The sequence below is a fragment of the Perissodus microlepis genome, chromosome 16, assembly GCF_051167445.1.
Source record: "Perissodus microlepis isolate ML-2025 ecotype Zambia chromosome 16, ASM5116744v1, whole genome shotgun sequence".
In the NCBI taxonomy this organism is placed as follows: Eukaryota; Metazoa; Chordata; class Actinopteri; order Cichliformes; family Cichlidae; genus Perissodus; species Perissodus microlepis.
The window spans coordinates 17,958,890-17,971,841 of record NC_140476.1 but is presented as its reverse complement, the minus strand read 5'-3'; the positions used below and the strand labels follow the sequence as shown (position 1 = coordinate 17,971,841).

At 35.3% G+C, this 12,952-nt stretch overlaps 1 protein-coding gene across 9 annotated transcripts in view; it reads left to right on the top strand.

Annotated features, from left to right (window-relative positions):
* The first annotated feature begins 285 nt into the window (after window positions 1-285).
* The window catches only part of LOC146370709 (uncharacterized), a 33,532-nt gene continuing 20,865 nt past the window's right edge, over window positions 286-12,952 (top strand). For 6 of the 9 annotated variants that reach the window (XM_084908045.1, XM_084908042.1, XM_084908041.1 and 3 more), the window contains exons 1-11: window positions 286-419; window positions 1,986-2,279; window positions 3,934-4,197; window positions 4,667-4,765; window positions 5,123-5,170; window positions 5,756-5,902; window positions 8,225-8,263; window positions 8,382-8,474; window positions 8,622-8,792; window positions 10,420-10,584; window positions 11,385-11,597. In XM_084908045.1, the coding sequence (XP_084764171.1) occupies window positions 371-419; window positions 1,986-2,279; window positions 3,934-4,197; window positions 4,667-4,765; window positions 5,123-5,170; window positions 5,756-5,902; window positions 8,225-8,263; window positions 8,382-8,474; window positions 8,622-8,792; window positions 10,420-10,584; window positions 11,385-11,597 (1,582 nt within the window). In that variant the 5' untranslated portion in view covers window positions 286-370. The remainder of the gene's footprint in view (window positions 420-1,985; window positions 2,280-3,933; window positions 4,198-4,666; window positions 4,766-5,122; window positions 5,171-5,755; window positions 5,903-8,224; window positions 8,264-8,381; window positions 8,475-8,621; window positions 8,793-10,419; window positions 10,585-11,384; window positions 11,598-12,952) is intronic. The other 3 variants (XM_084908037.1, XM_084908038.1, XM_084908039.1) reach the window with 2 other exon arrangements.

The window sequence follows — 12,952 nt, the reverse complement described above, 5'->3', positions numbered from 1 at the left end:
ACGAAAACAGTCAAAGACATATTTTTAAAGACGAACTATTGGCCGTATTTATTTCCTGGTTCTTCTTTAACGGGCCCTGAAAACCACCTGCGTTTCATTGTCACCGTTGTCGCGCCAAGGCACCGGAAACATTTAGATGGGGTGGTGCTTGTACCTGTACTCTGCACCTGCGTGTTGTTTTTATGGGAGTTGGCAGCCAGTCCAACTGCAGGTTTCGGTTTAGATGCAGGTGCTGTGAATAGATTGGTAGGCTGTGGGCCAACACAGACTTGTTCGATAAGAAGAGACTGATTTAGCTGGGAGAAGAAAGTGAAAGTATCCCTAAATAAGGGACGGAGGCGACATTACTGCCTTTTCAGACGGTTTAGAAATGATTTATTGTTATTTCCTCGCCGTTTGGATCCTTACCTCCTCGGCAGGTGAGTTTGAATAGCCGGAACTTGATAGGTTCGATACTTTTCTGTGTGAATGTGTAGTGCACAAGACCTCGTCACACAGGTCCGACTGAGGACACCAGGCAGAGATTAAGGTGTGCCACAACGACTCAGTATTTTCTCACCAACTTGTAAACTGTAAGTTATTGTAATTCACAGTTTAACATAGTTTATATCGTGGAAAAAAAAGCTTCACAGGAATGTTGCTTACATTAATGTGTAGTTAAACACATTAACACAAAGGCCAGCTGCTTGCAAGTTGTAAAAGCAGCCTGGCACTAAAGCAGAGCAGTTAAACGCGAAGAAAACGTTTAACGTTTAGTATGCGCACACTGATTTGTTCATACTCTATGCCATATTAAGTGTTCAACGCCCATGACCCAAACTTATTGAGAAAGGCGAGACTCGGGTATGACTGCTATTTCCTACTGGTTTTTTGAATGTTTAATTCCTGCCCAGGTAATTTTTTTTTAAAGCTTGACTAGTCTGCAGGTATGAAACATTTTGTGCATAGAGATAACAGACGTCTGTGGAGTGACTGTGATTTGTGCAGCTATAATTTGCCCCCCCTGTTTCTGACCTTCTTAAGTGGAAAATACACCAATACATTCATCACTGTGGAAATAGAAAGGGATTCTTCTCAGTATTTATTATGTTTATTACAGTGGCCGATTGATTGATATATTGAGAATACTCAGAGAGCTCCTTACAAACCTGTACTTCTGTGTTAAGCTTAACCTCGATAGCCTCTCCTACCCCAATGAATGCTTCACTGCTATTTCAATTTGGATGTCATCACATTTCCTGCATCTCAATTCTGAAAAAAACTGAGGTTTTTGTGTTTGGCCCTGACAGCTTCTCTGTGAAGCTCAGTCTTTAAATCAGTCCTTGGTATTGTTTTTGACCAGGATTTTAATTTTCAGTCTCACATATGAAAGCTCATTCAACCTCATTTTTTTTCATTTAAGAAACATTAGACTTTATTAGACATTAAGCATTTCAGTGTTAGTCTTTTTAATATTCCTGATTTCTGAGGTAAAATATTTTTGGTCTTCCATTATTTTCTCATGTGGTAGGTTTTTCTGGTTTCATTTACATTTGTAGCGCAATCCTCATGGCACATAACATGTCCTTACATCTGATTTTTAGATATGTCCATTTCTTTTAGCTACCTCTCACTGTACAATGTTTAGAAGTCAGCATGTAAACTTTGTAAAGTTTACATGCTGACTTGTCTTTAATCATATTTTTAAAAAAAATCTTGTTAACTCTTTTAACAATTTATCTTTTGAACTTCAGCATTGACAGATATTTCTAGTAAGTACTATTTAAACACTTTCATTGAAAGGTATTAAATAAAATATTTCATCTAATAAAATGAGATTCAATTATATATGGATCATATAAAAGCATATAGAATTGTATATGCTGTACTAGCATGTTGGCGTATATTGCTGAAGTCTTGATACTGAGCTGTCACCATGCCTGTGATGTTCATAATAGTCTAAATTATTTGTATTTTGCGTCTTTCTTCACTTTTCTGTTTTCTAGTTGCTGGAAAACAGAAAACACAATATGGACTCGTGGGTGAGACAGTCAACTTCAGGACGGATATCAGAGACCGCCTTGATGACATTCTGTGGAAACACAATGGGAATAAAGTGGTACAATTTGATGGCAAAGAGCAAATTGAATACAGTCAATTTCAAAAGAGGGTCACCCTCGACTGGGGCTCTGCAGACCTGGAAATCAACCAACTGACACACAGTGACAGTGGACAATATGAATTGGATGCGGGAAAGGAAAGTGGTGTTATTCGTCTTAACTTTGAATTGAAGGTCCTAGGTAAGTTCATTTTATACTACCTTTTTAATAACTAACAATGACATCCGTGTTCTATATGCTTATGCGTTGCTATACTAACTCTAACCTATTGCAATAAATATTGTATACATGACTGAAATGCATGCATAAAATGTACTTTCATTACAGAAAAACTCCATGTTATGCAGCTACAAAATATTGGATCTCTTTGTGATTACAGTTGATATTTAATGCAGAACACTGATCAATAAAAATCATGGTTTATAAGTGTGCATTAAAGTGAAATTGCTCACATATCTGTGGACATGTGTTTGTCTAACAGTGTAAATATGAAATCATGTTCTAGCCAAACAAATACGTCATAATGACAATTGGAGTAGTACTTCCAATTTCCTATTCAATATGAGCAACAAAAGCGCTTTTTTATTATGCTTTCTGTTACGCTTTCTATTAAGTCTCATTCACCCAACACACATTAATATATACATCAGCCAAACCAAACACTGCCCAGGAGCTAAAGCACTTAAAATGAAGCATAGTAGCAGCTTGGAAGGCTGGAGGAACTCTTGTTGCAGACTTGTCAAAAGATTTTACTTTACTGGAATCTGGTTTAAAATCTTCATTGAATTTTGAGTGAAGGCAGTCAGAGTATGAAATGAAATTGTAGTTGATATGTGTACAAGGCTGAAAAAAAAAGCTTTCCAGAAGGTCAGTGCATTTTGTTTTTTCGTTGAACAGATGAAACAGATCACTGGTGAATATATATTTTATTATTGTTGTTTTTAATATTATTTAACATTTGAACTTGTGGATAAAAAAGTTTTTCTTTTATAATTTCTAAAACAAAAAACAAAAAAACCCGAGTCACTTTTATAAAACAAACATCAGTGATGTGGAGTAACAGGTAATTCTATATTGTACTGATTGTACATCATACATTTCTAATTAAACTATTCAACTGTTTTTTATACCTATTCTGGCAAATTATTAGTTCTATTTGTAGCTACATTAAATTTTCAGCTGAACACCAATTAGTTAACTCTGCTTCTGACTTTCATAACTGTAAAAAATATGATACATATGCTTTTATTCTGAAGGATTATGAATGCTTTCTCTATTGTTGCATTGTACCTTAAGGATAAAAGCTCTTGGTGCTTCCACCAAAACGTCCCACAGCTCATCATGATAACAACAGCTTATCTCTTAATTAGTCACTTATCGGGCATTTTATTCTACTCATATTTGGTTCAGAGAGACTCTGCCCTTTAGAAAGCTAGTTAGTTATTTGCTAAGCAGCCTAACACAGTATATACTTAACCTACATTGGATTGTAATTCTAATTAATATTAAGGTAGTGTCATATACAAGCTGCTATTATGCATTTTCAAACCAAATGTTTTGTTGACAGTCCAGCCTTAGCTTCCTCAGCCTCAAACCAGAAGCTGGTGAGTTTATATCTCAAACTCAGGGCCAGTAAATTATTAAACAAGCATCAGCTTGAAATGATTTAGCCTTATTCACACTTGGATAATTGACAGCAACATGATGATACACCAGATGATTGTATTAATTCATGAATACATTTGCAAGTCTATGCAATATATATTGTCAGAAGATTTACTTTTTATGCATTTTAATTTCAGATTTGCTTTTTTGTATTTGTGTATGTATATAGACACAGTGACCAAGCCCACCATAACCTGTAACATGAGCGATGGCAGCAGCTCTGACAAATCAGGAAGTGAAGCCACACTGAAGTGCTCTGCAGACTCATCACAATCCTTAAACTACACGTGGAGCCAACCTGGAAAAATTCAGCCTGGCCAGATATTATCGATACCTCTAGGGACAGAACATGATGATAAAGTATACAGCTGTACTGCGAGCAACCAATTGTCCAAAGAAATAGCTATATTCACTGCAAAGGATTGCTACCCTGGTAAGATTTTACTAATTAGCTGTAATTAATGGATTGAATTGGGCATTTTCAGAAACCATTTGATACAAACTGCTTTTATCAGTGTGTTAAGACCCTTCTAGGGCTTATCCCACCAAAGGCCACTGGTTTAATTGGGAAACAACACCTAAACTACTGCACTGATAATAACAGTGACTTTAATCTCAAAGAATGCAGTTTTCTGTTAACTTTACTGTAATAAAAATAACAATATACCTGGACAATGATGTGCAGAGTGCACAACCTACTGTGTTATCAATTATATTAGTGGAAAAAAGATATTTTATTAATTGCATGTTTGAAAATTCATATACATATCCATTTGGTAATAAGGGAGACTGCAGTGTTCATGTTGTCTAAAACCTCTGGTTTTATGGAAATATAACTGCATTGGAAATGTGTTTGACTGTTATGGAAGTTGTTCTATTTGGAATTCTTTGTTTCTGTGCAGTTGGAGCCTCAGCTGGACTCATTACTGGACTGATTATTGGCGTGATAGCACTACTCTTGTGTGTTTTGGGTGCAGTGTTCTGTGCAGTAAAGCATAAAGGTAAAATAAAACAACAACAGTTTAAGAAATGAAAACTTCTTGAGAGGAATGGGTCCAAAAATACTAACTTATCATGACAAACCAAGTGATACACAGGATATATGGTAGATTCAGAGAAACTGTATATCCTGTATGTAACATAAGGTTAACAGACTTGACTTGATAGTATAATACATTCTACTGGACTGATGTTTTTTTTATTTGGCGATCTAAATACTAATTGGATATTTATAAATGTATTTATGTGGAGTATTGTTGAAAACCTCTGTGTTTAAGTGACTTTAACCTTCATAGTGTAACTTAAGAAAGAAATCACATTCCGTATTTATTATTATTTCTCCTTTTTCTTGATTCCAGCATGTTTTGCAAAAAAGGAGAAAACAGCTGCGGAACAGCCACATAGTGGTAAGGAAAAATGTCTAATCTTGTGTGTTTTGTTTTGTTAGTGACAAATATTTTTGACGTCATTAATTTAATGATTACTTTTACAATTCAGTGATGAGAGACAATTATGCAGTGTTCTGCAGCGGTGTTCTGAACAACAAACGGACAAAGGCCTAAAACCTGTTATCATTTTAATATCACCTGTTATCAATGATTTTAGAGGAATTTATTAATACCATACATTTTACATGTATGAACTAACTCAGCAAAAAAGAAGGTTAAATGAGCACTCTTTAAAAAAAAAATCCTAAATAATGAAGAAATGATAAATGGTCTATAACTAGACCAATGGGGATAATCAGCTGATTATTTCAACTTTGTTGAGATAAACAATGAAGAGGTTACCTGGGAAGAAAATGATTTTTTCTTTTAATTTTTTCTTTTAAATAATTTTCTTCGGGGTCAATAAAGTTCAATGAATGAATGGAAATTTTTGATTTTGTATTAGTTATTAATTACCATTAAGCATGAAAGGTCTTTATTCTGGGATGCTTTTCTTTCTTAACTGTAAGTTATTAAGATATAAGATATTTCCATCTATTTCAGATCATGAATCTGATCAACCATCAGAGCCTCTTCTTCATAGAAGAGAGACAAAGCCCTCTTCCCAACGGCTTCGCCATTTGGAAGAAACTGTGAATTATGATCACAAAGATGAAAAACACAAGAAGTTGGACCCACACACTGGAAAAGGTAAAAGTAAAAGTAGCTCAATGTTTTTCCAGTTCTCTGATTTGGAGTGTTTTATACGCAAATTTTAGCTTCAGTGAAGAAGCGTAAAAGCCAGAAAAGTGTATCTCACTCTCTCTGTGTGTATGTGTGTGTGTGTGTTGTGTTTCTGGTTCATGTAATCTATTCTTTGCTTCAGCTGAGTGATTAAAAGACAGAAGATGCAGACAGTTTGTTAGAAAAAAATATTTTTGTGCAGAAATACATTGATTAAAAATAGTAAGATTAGAAGTAGTATCAAAAATAAAACTTCAACAGTTATCTTTATGTGTATGGTCATGACTAGGACTTACTTGTGATTAATTTCCATACTTTTTAGAAAACAGCATATGTACCAAACTAGTACTTGGAAAAAAAATCTTTACCAGTTACACACTATCAAAATTCTTTAGCTTAGTAAGTTGTCTTAGTAAATTGCTTAGAAAGTTTCTGCAGTTTTTCCAATCTTGCTGCTGATGTCTGAGTTCACATGTATCCACTTTTCTCCCCTGCTAAGCTCAGTTTTTCAGTTTGTCACCTTATTAAATACATAATTTTGTGTTAGGTACTGCACTGAAGCTCACCACACTACAGTTTTTAAACATCTTTAGCATTTTCCTAGCAGATACAGTTGACAAGGATTAGTTTTCACCTTGTGTTGGCTGGACTTAATTTCTATGAAGTCATTCATTGCAGGTGGATAGGTGGCATGGACCAAATAGAATAGAATAGAATAGAATAAACCTTTATTATCCCACAGATAAGAAATTTCGGTGTTACAGAGCTCTTACAGCAAGGGAAAATAAAATATAAAAGGAAGACACAAGGTGGCCCTATAAATACGTAGCTGATTTACTGTTGCAGACATTTATTTGCATTGATTTATCAAGACTGACCTTCCGTGTAGAAGACATATCTAGATTAGTATAATATGTATAAGCTGACACATAACATTACCTTGTGTACCTTTTATTTTCACCGTCTCTCCCTATAATAAACAAAGCAGGTCACAGTTATATGGAAATATTCTGAAAAAAAAAAACCCAAAACGGCAGCTATAAGAAGACACTTACTAAAAATGCAGCTGATGCACCTGGAGTACAGCTAATCGTAACCTAGCCAGCCATTGCTTAATAAGGACAACGATGTGACCGTTTCAGGAGATGATAAAATCTTTCTTAACACCCCGATAGCTTGCTGAAGAACTCGAGTTTCTTCTCCCCCCTCCATGCTGTCAGACACTTGAAAGTGACCCGCGCGTGCTTCTCAGCCAATCACAGCGGTACAGACACCCAGCCTTCCGTTTCCACTATACTCTTTCATTCACATACATTATTCTCTTGCATACATATATTTTCTTCAGACATGTATGCATTCTCTTCTTACATACATATATTATTTGTGAGATTAAATGCATATTGAATGCATGTAAATGAGAGAAAAATGTAGGAATGCATAAATGAAAATGCATGTATGTTAGAGTGAAAATTTGTAAATATGTAGATTAAAATACATGTATAAGAGAGCACAATATTGCAATGTGTGTGCTAAATATGTGTAAACATGAGAACAAAAATATCTAAATATAAAAATTAAAATAAAACTATGTGAGAGTGAAAGTATATGTATGTGAAAGAAGAATGTATGTGTGTGAGCGTGAAAGAATGAATTTTGGCTTGTACGGCCCCTCATAAGTAACAGTATTTTGTCTCTATCTGCCATTCTGCAATTCATCTCACATAAACCGCAACGTGGCGCACAGCGTGACATGAAAAAAGGCACATACCTTTGACGTTGCGTGACGAACTCTGTAATCCTCGTCCACACTTAAACGCAAAAAAGGAGTTTTAAAAAATCTCCATTTTCGGTGATTCAAAACGCCGTTTACGTGTGGACGAAACAGCTGCGTTTTCAAAAATACCCATGTAGGTGTGGACGTAGCATAACAGAGTTAGTAGTTTATTTTATTACTACCTGTAATTTATTTGCAGTTTACTTGTATTTGCTTATCCGCAATGGAGCAAAATATGGGTGTGTATGGTTGGAGGATGTGTTTGTGCGTGCGTGTGTGTGCGCGCGGGGGGGGGGGGGACATTTTTCTTGTAAAACAAAGGGGGGCCTAGCAAAAAAGGTTTGGGAACCACTGCTTTAAGCCATCTAAATGCCTCCTAATGGTGAAAGCCACACAAGATGAGAAGTTTTCAAGATTATTTTTTTCAAAAATGTTTTTGTTATTTATAATCACTGATCAGTGGTATGATATTGCAGTAGATTCATTTTTTTCTGTTTGTAATTCATTCCTTACAGTGAAGAAGATTGTTCAAAACATTGAACAAGGACTAATAGGTAATTGTTGTTTTTCCACTCATGCTAATTGACTGAACCAGTGAAATATAATAACCAACTTTTTGGGGAAAACAACTTGTTTTATTATCTCTCTCTCTCTCTCTCTCTGCCATCTCAGATCCAGTCTCTATAGAAAATGAAGTGGAAGATAATAGGAAAAAAGAAGACAGTAAATCAGATGACATGACAAACACCATTTCTAAACAGACAGGTGCAGAATCAACAACAATAAACTACTTTTGTTTTTCCTGATACAAAAAGAGTCACACCGTTGTTTTCTTGGGAAATGGCTTCTTGACTTTCTTGACAAATTTTTAAGATTGGTTTAGTCCAAAGCTCTTTTTACCGTTTCTTTCAGAGTCAGAGAAAAGGGCAGATGAGCAAACACCGGTTTCACTTGAAAATGGTATTTGTCCTTCTGCAGTCCAGCCAAATTCTCCTTTGAACAACGAGGCACCTGTTGCTGCGGAAGATGTCAACTCACAACAGGCCCCTGGAATAAAGAAAGAAAATCAATCAATTGGCTCAGGTGAAAAAAGAGTGTGTCCACCATTTCTGAGTGCAGAAACAGTGGTAATAACCCAATAGGTTTATTCTATTCATCTGGACGTAGTGTTTTCAGTCGGAGACAACTGAAACCAGCCCACTGAATGAACAATTCTATTCAGTTCAGCTATTGAAGTAATGTACTGTTTAAGATTGGGAAAACCTGCAGTCAGCTGAGACTGAAGAAGTCACTTGGATGAGTGACAAAACATTTCTCCCACTGAAAATGCTGCGTCCACATGAACAGAATCAACTTTTTGGGTTCTACATACCTTGATGATTGAGCATGCATAAAGACAGTAGTAATAACTAAGGTTGGGCGATATGTAAAACTTTTCCAACCGGCAATCATCAGTCCAACAATTGCAGATGGGCGATAGTTTGGCGCATGCGCAGACTTTTGATGGGTGGGGCAATGTAATCATGCATGGACTGATTTGCGTGTTTACAAATCAGTGGTTTACAAATGGGGTGGCTGTGGCTCAGGTGGCAGAGCAGATCAGCTACTGATTGGAAGGTTGGTGGTTCGATTCCTAGCTTTCCCAGTCTGCAATATCCTTGGGCAAGATATTAACCCCAAATTGCCCTCCGATGCATTCATCAGAGTGTGAATGTGTGTGAATGTTTATTAGTTGCGCTTGTGTGAATGGGTGAATGAGGGATGTTGTATAGAGCGCTTTGAGTACTCCGGGAGAGTAGAAAAGCGCCATATAAGAATCAGACCATTTACAACACATTTATTTTTATCAGCCACCTTTGATTTTCTGACAAAAACAAGATGTTAACTAAATAAAAACGAATGCATGGGAAGTAAAATGATGATAATGATACTGACATTTTTTGTCAATGACAAAAAAGATCTGTAGAAACGAGGTCCAATGAGAACTAATTAAGTTGTGTAGAAAGGTGGGACCAGTTTAGAAGTAATGCAGTTAGAATGATCAGCATTTGATCTGCCCCTGGCAAATGGTACAGCACAAGTAGCTCCCATGTTTCTTGTTTCTCATGAAAATGCAATAAACAAAGGACACATTTGTCACAGTTCAAAAACTGGTAAAAACAAAACAAACCTTTAAACTATATATTTTAGTCGAGTGAATCTTTAGATTTTCAGTCAACTAAAAATAGACTAAAACAGAAATAACTGAAATGCCTAAATCACGCTAAAACTAAATCAAAGTTAAAGTGTTAAATGAAACACTGATCTGTGGGGATTTTGTTCATGGAGTCACCCTAAAGTACTGCAGCAGTTTAACGTACTGCATTTTTGGCACTTACTGGTTTCATTTCTTTAATGTTGATAGTTTCCTTCTAGCATTTGGTGACTGCTGGAATTTTGTATAAACTTGTGGCTTCATGTCTAAACTATATTTTTAAAGTACGTTAAGAAACAAGCTTTTCATCACCAGCAACCTAAGCTTCATGTCTGGTCCTAATTAGCAGATGAAAAGTTATAATAGTGAACATGGAAAAGATTAAACATTGTAAGCATGCATACATTAACCTAAAACGTCATTAACCAAACTAACTTAGCAGCACTACCACCTACTAACTCCCAACTCCCAAGGCAGCTTCTTGCTGAAGCAATATTTTTCCCTTTTCTGTCTCAGGTGTGGAAAACAACAAAGATGAGCCCAAAAAAGTTAAGCCCGTTGTGCCTGTAAAGTCTTTTAAAATCAGAAAAGGACAAGCTAATATAAATCCAGCCAGAGAAGAAGAACACAGTGGGGCCACAGAATCTGGTCTGCAATCATCCACTGCTCCTAAAAATCCAGGTTTGAAAGTATACCATGAAAGCTAGATTCAGAATAGTCACAGGAAAAAAATTGGTTAGCAAGACAAAAGCTGACAAGTTTTTGAACATGAAATATAATTTGGTGTTTAGGGTTAGTGTGCCAAATATGTGACTGTTTCTCTAACAGACAAAATGATTCATTGTTGTTTAGTGTGCTTTTTGTATTTTGAGTATTTTTGAATAATTTTAAATAATTTAAAGTAAAATTATGCAGATTTTACCTTTTATCCATATGACATATTTTTGTCCTTTTAAATTCACACATAGATATTTTGGATGACGTTGGAAGAGTTTTAATTGTCAGGAAGAAATGTGAAAAAAACAATACAGAAATCTTTTTGTTACTCTTCATTTTACCAAAGATTATATTATTATAGAATTCTTATTAATATTAATTAACGTCTACATCATCATAACGTCTGGAGCATTGTACATAATTTGGGTGACAGTGGAAAATGTCTTTTTGTTATCTAAAAAAGAATTTGAAAACCAGCATTGAAAAGATTTTGTTACTCTTTGAACCAGTCGTCATCCTTTGATGATTACAATAACATTTCCTAGTTTAGATGCAAAATATGTCTTTAAAAATTACTTTACTTGGTTTATTTTAATATATTTATTGGGAAATGGCTTCTTTGTTTTCTTGACCCATTTTTACACCTCACTGGAGAAAGACTGGTTTAGAATAAACCAAGTTTCCCTCCAAACTATTTAACCCTACTACCATCTTTTAGCAGACTAGTGCATTTTTTTTTTAAACTTTTCCCCCGTTTGTTTCAGGATCAGAGCAACAGGAAGATGAGGAACCAAAGGGTTCTACTGAAAATGGTGATGGTTCTTCAGCTAACCAGCCAAGTTCATCTTCGATCAACAATCCACCTGTTGTTGGGAAAGATGTCAGCTCAGAACAGGTCACAGAAGAAAAACAAAAAGAAAAGGAATCAGATGACAAGACAAAGAAGGAAGATCCACCGACCGTTCCTGATCAAACAGGTGCAGAAACAACAGCTATAAACTGCTTTTTTTTTTGTTTTTCTGGTACAGAAAGAGTCACACTTTGAAAAAGACTTCATGAAAATAATGAGCAAACATGTATCTAAAGATAACAGTGAATAAGATGGTGTAGGTGTCCAGGAAGGAAGAGTTAAGTGAAACTGCCTTTATGTAGTCTGTAGTCTTGGAGTGCCATAATGTCAAAACTATTCAACACCAGTACCTTTCAATACTCCTCTGACATTATACATACAGTCCCTCATACAAAAGATCAGGAAAGAATAGGCAAATATCCAGACAGACAGACAACATATTAGAGGCAGACAAACATACATTTTTTGACATTAAATCCAGTGAAGCATAGAGAATATAAAATTAGCTCTTTAATAGGATTGAACAGAGTAAAGAAAAATGTACATTTTAGAAGATGGCATCAGACAGTATTTGTCTTAAATCAGTAAATAGTATGAAGAAACACTCAGGTGCATAAGTTTATTTTTTGGGCCCATGAAATATTATTTTGCAATTTTTTCCTCTGCATATCACCACAGTGAATGTTAAATCAAACAATCAAGATGTGATTGAAATGCAAACATCCAGCTTTAATTTAAAGGGTTGGATAAACATATTGCATTACTGTTTAAGAATTTCAGTAAGTTTTTTAAAACATACACCTCCATTTTCAGAGGTTCAAAAGTAATTAGACAGTTGACTGACAAGTGGTTTAATGGCTGGGCCTGTCACCATGTTATGACAATTTATTGTCTTAATATGTCATGACATATTAAGACAATAAATTATGTGGTTGATATTTTGAAGCATGGTCCTATATATATTCATACATGTACACTTTACCTGTCACATGTCTGCTATTTGAGCTTAAATAAAGTGTAAAATGTTAGAACACACACAAAAACTAGAGCTGAGACCGCTGATGATCCGGTTGTGTAGTTACCACAAACAAGTCATTTACCAAAATGCTCCAAAAGCTGCCAACACCACAAACAAGTTCAAGAGACGAGGCCTGGTAGCATCTACCTATCATGTAAAGTGACCTCACATCAAATGATGTATGACTTTAAGCTTCATAAAATTTTAACCAGTAGCTATAAAGACGCAAACTGTTTACTGCACCATCAGCATTTTTAGTTCACTTGTTAAGGTCACCACTTTATTATCGGGGTCTGTGCAGATGTTAATTTTGTAAATAAATCATTGTCATTTTATTTTTATCAGCCACCTTTGATTTTCTGACAAAAACAAGATGTTAACTAAATAAAAACGAATGCATGGGAAGTAAAATGATGATAATGATACTGACATTTTTTGTCAATGACAAAAAAGATCTGTAGAAA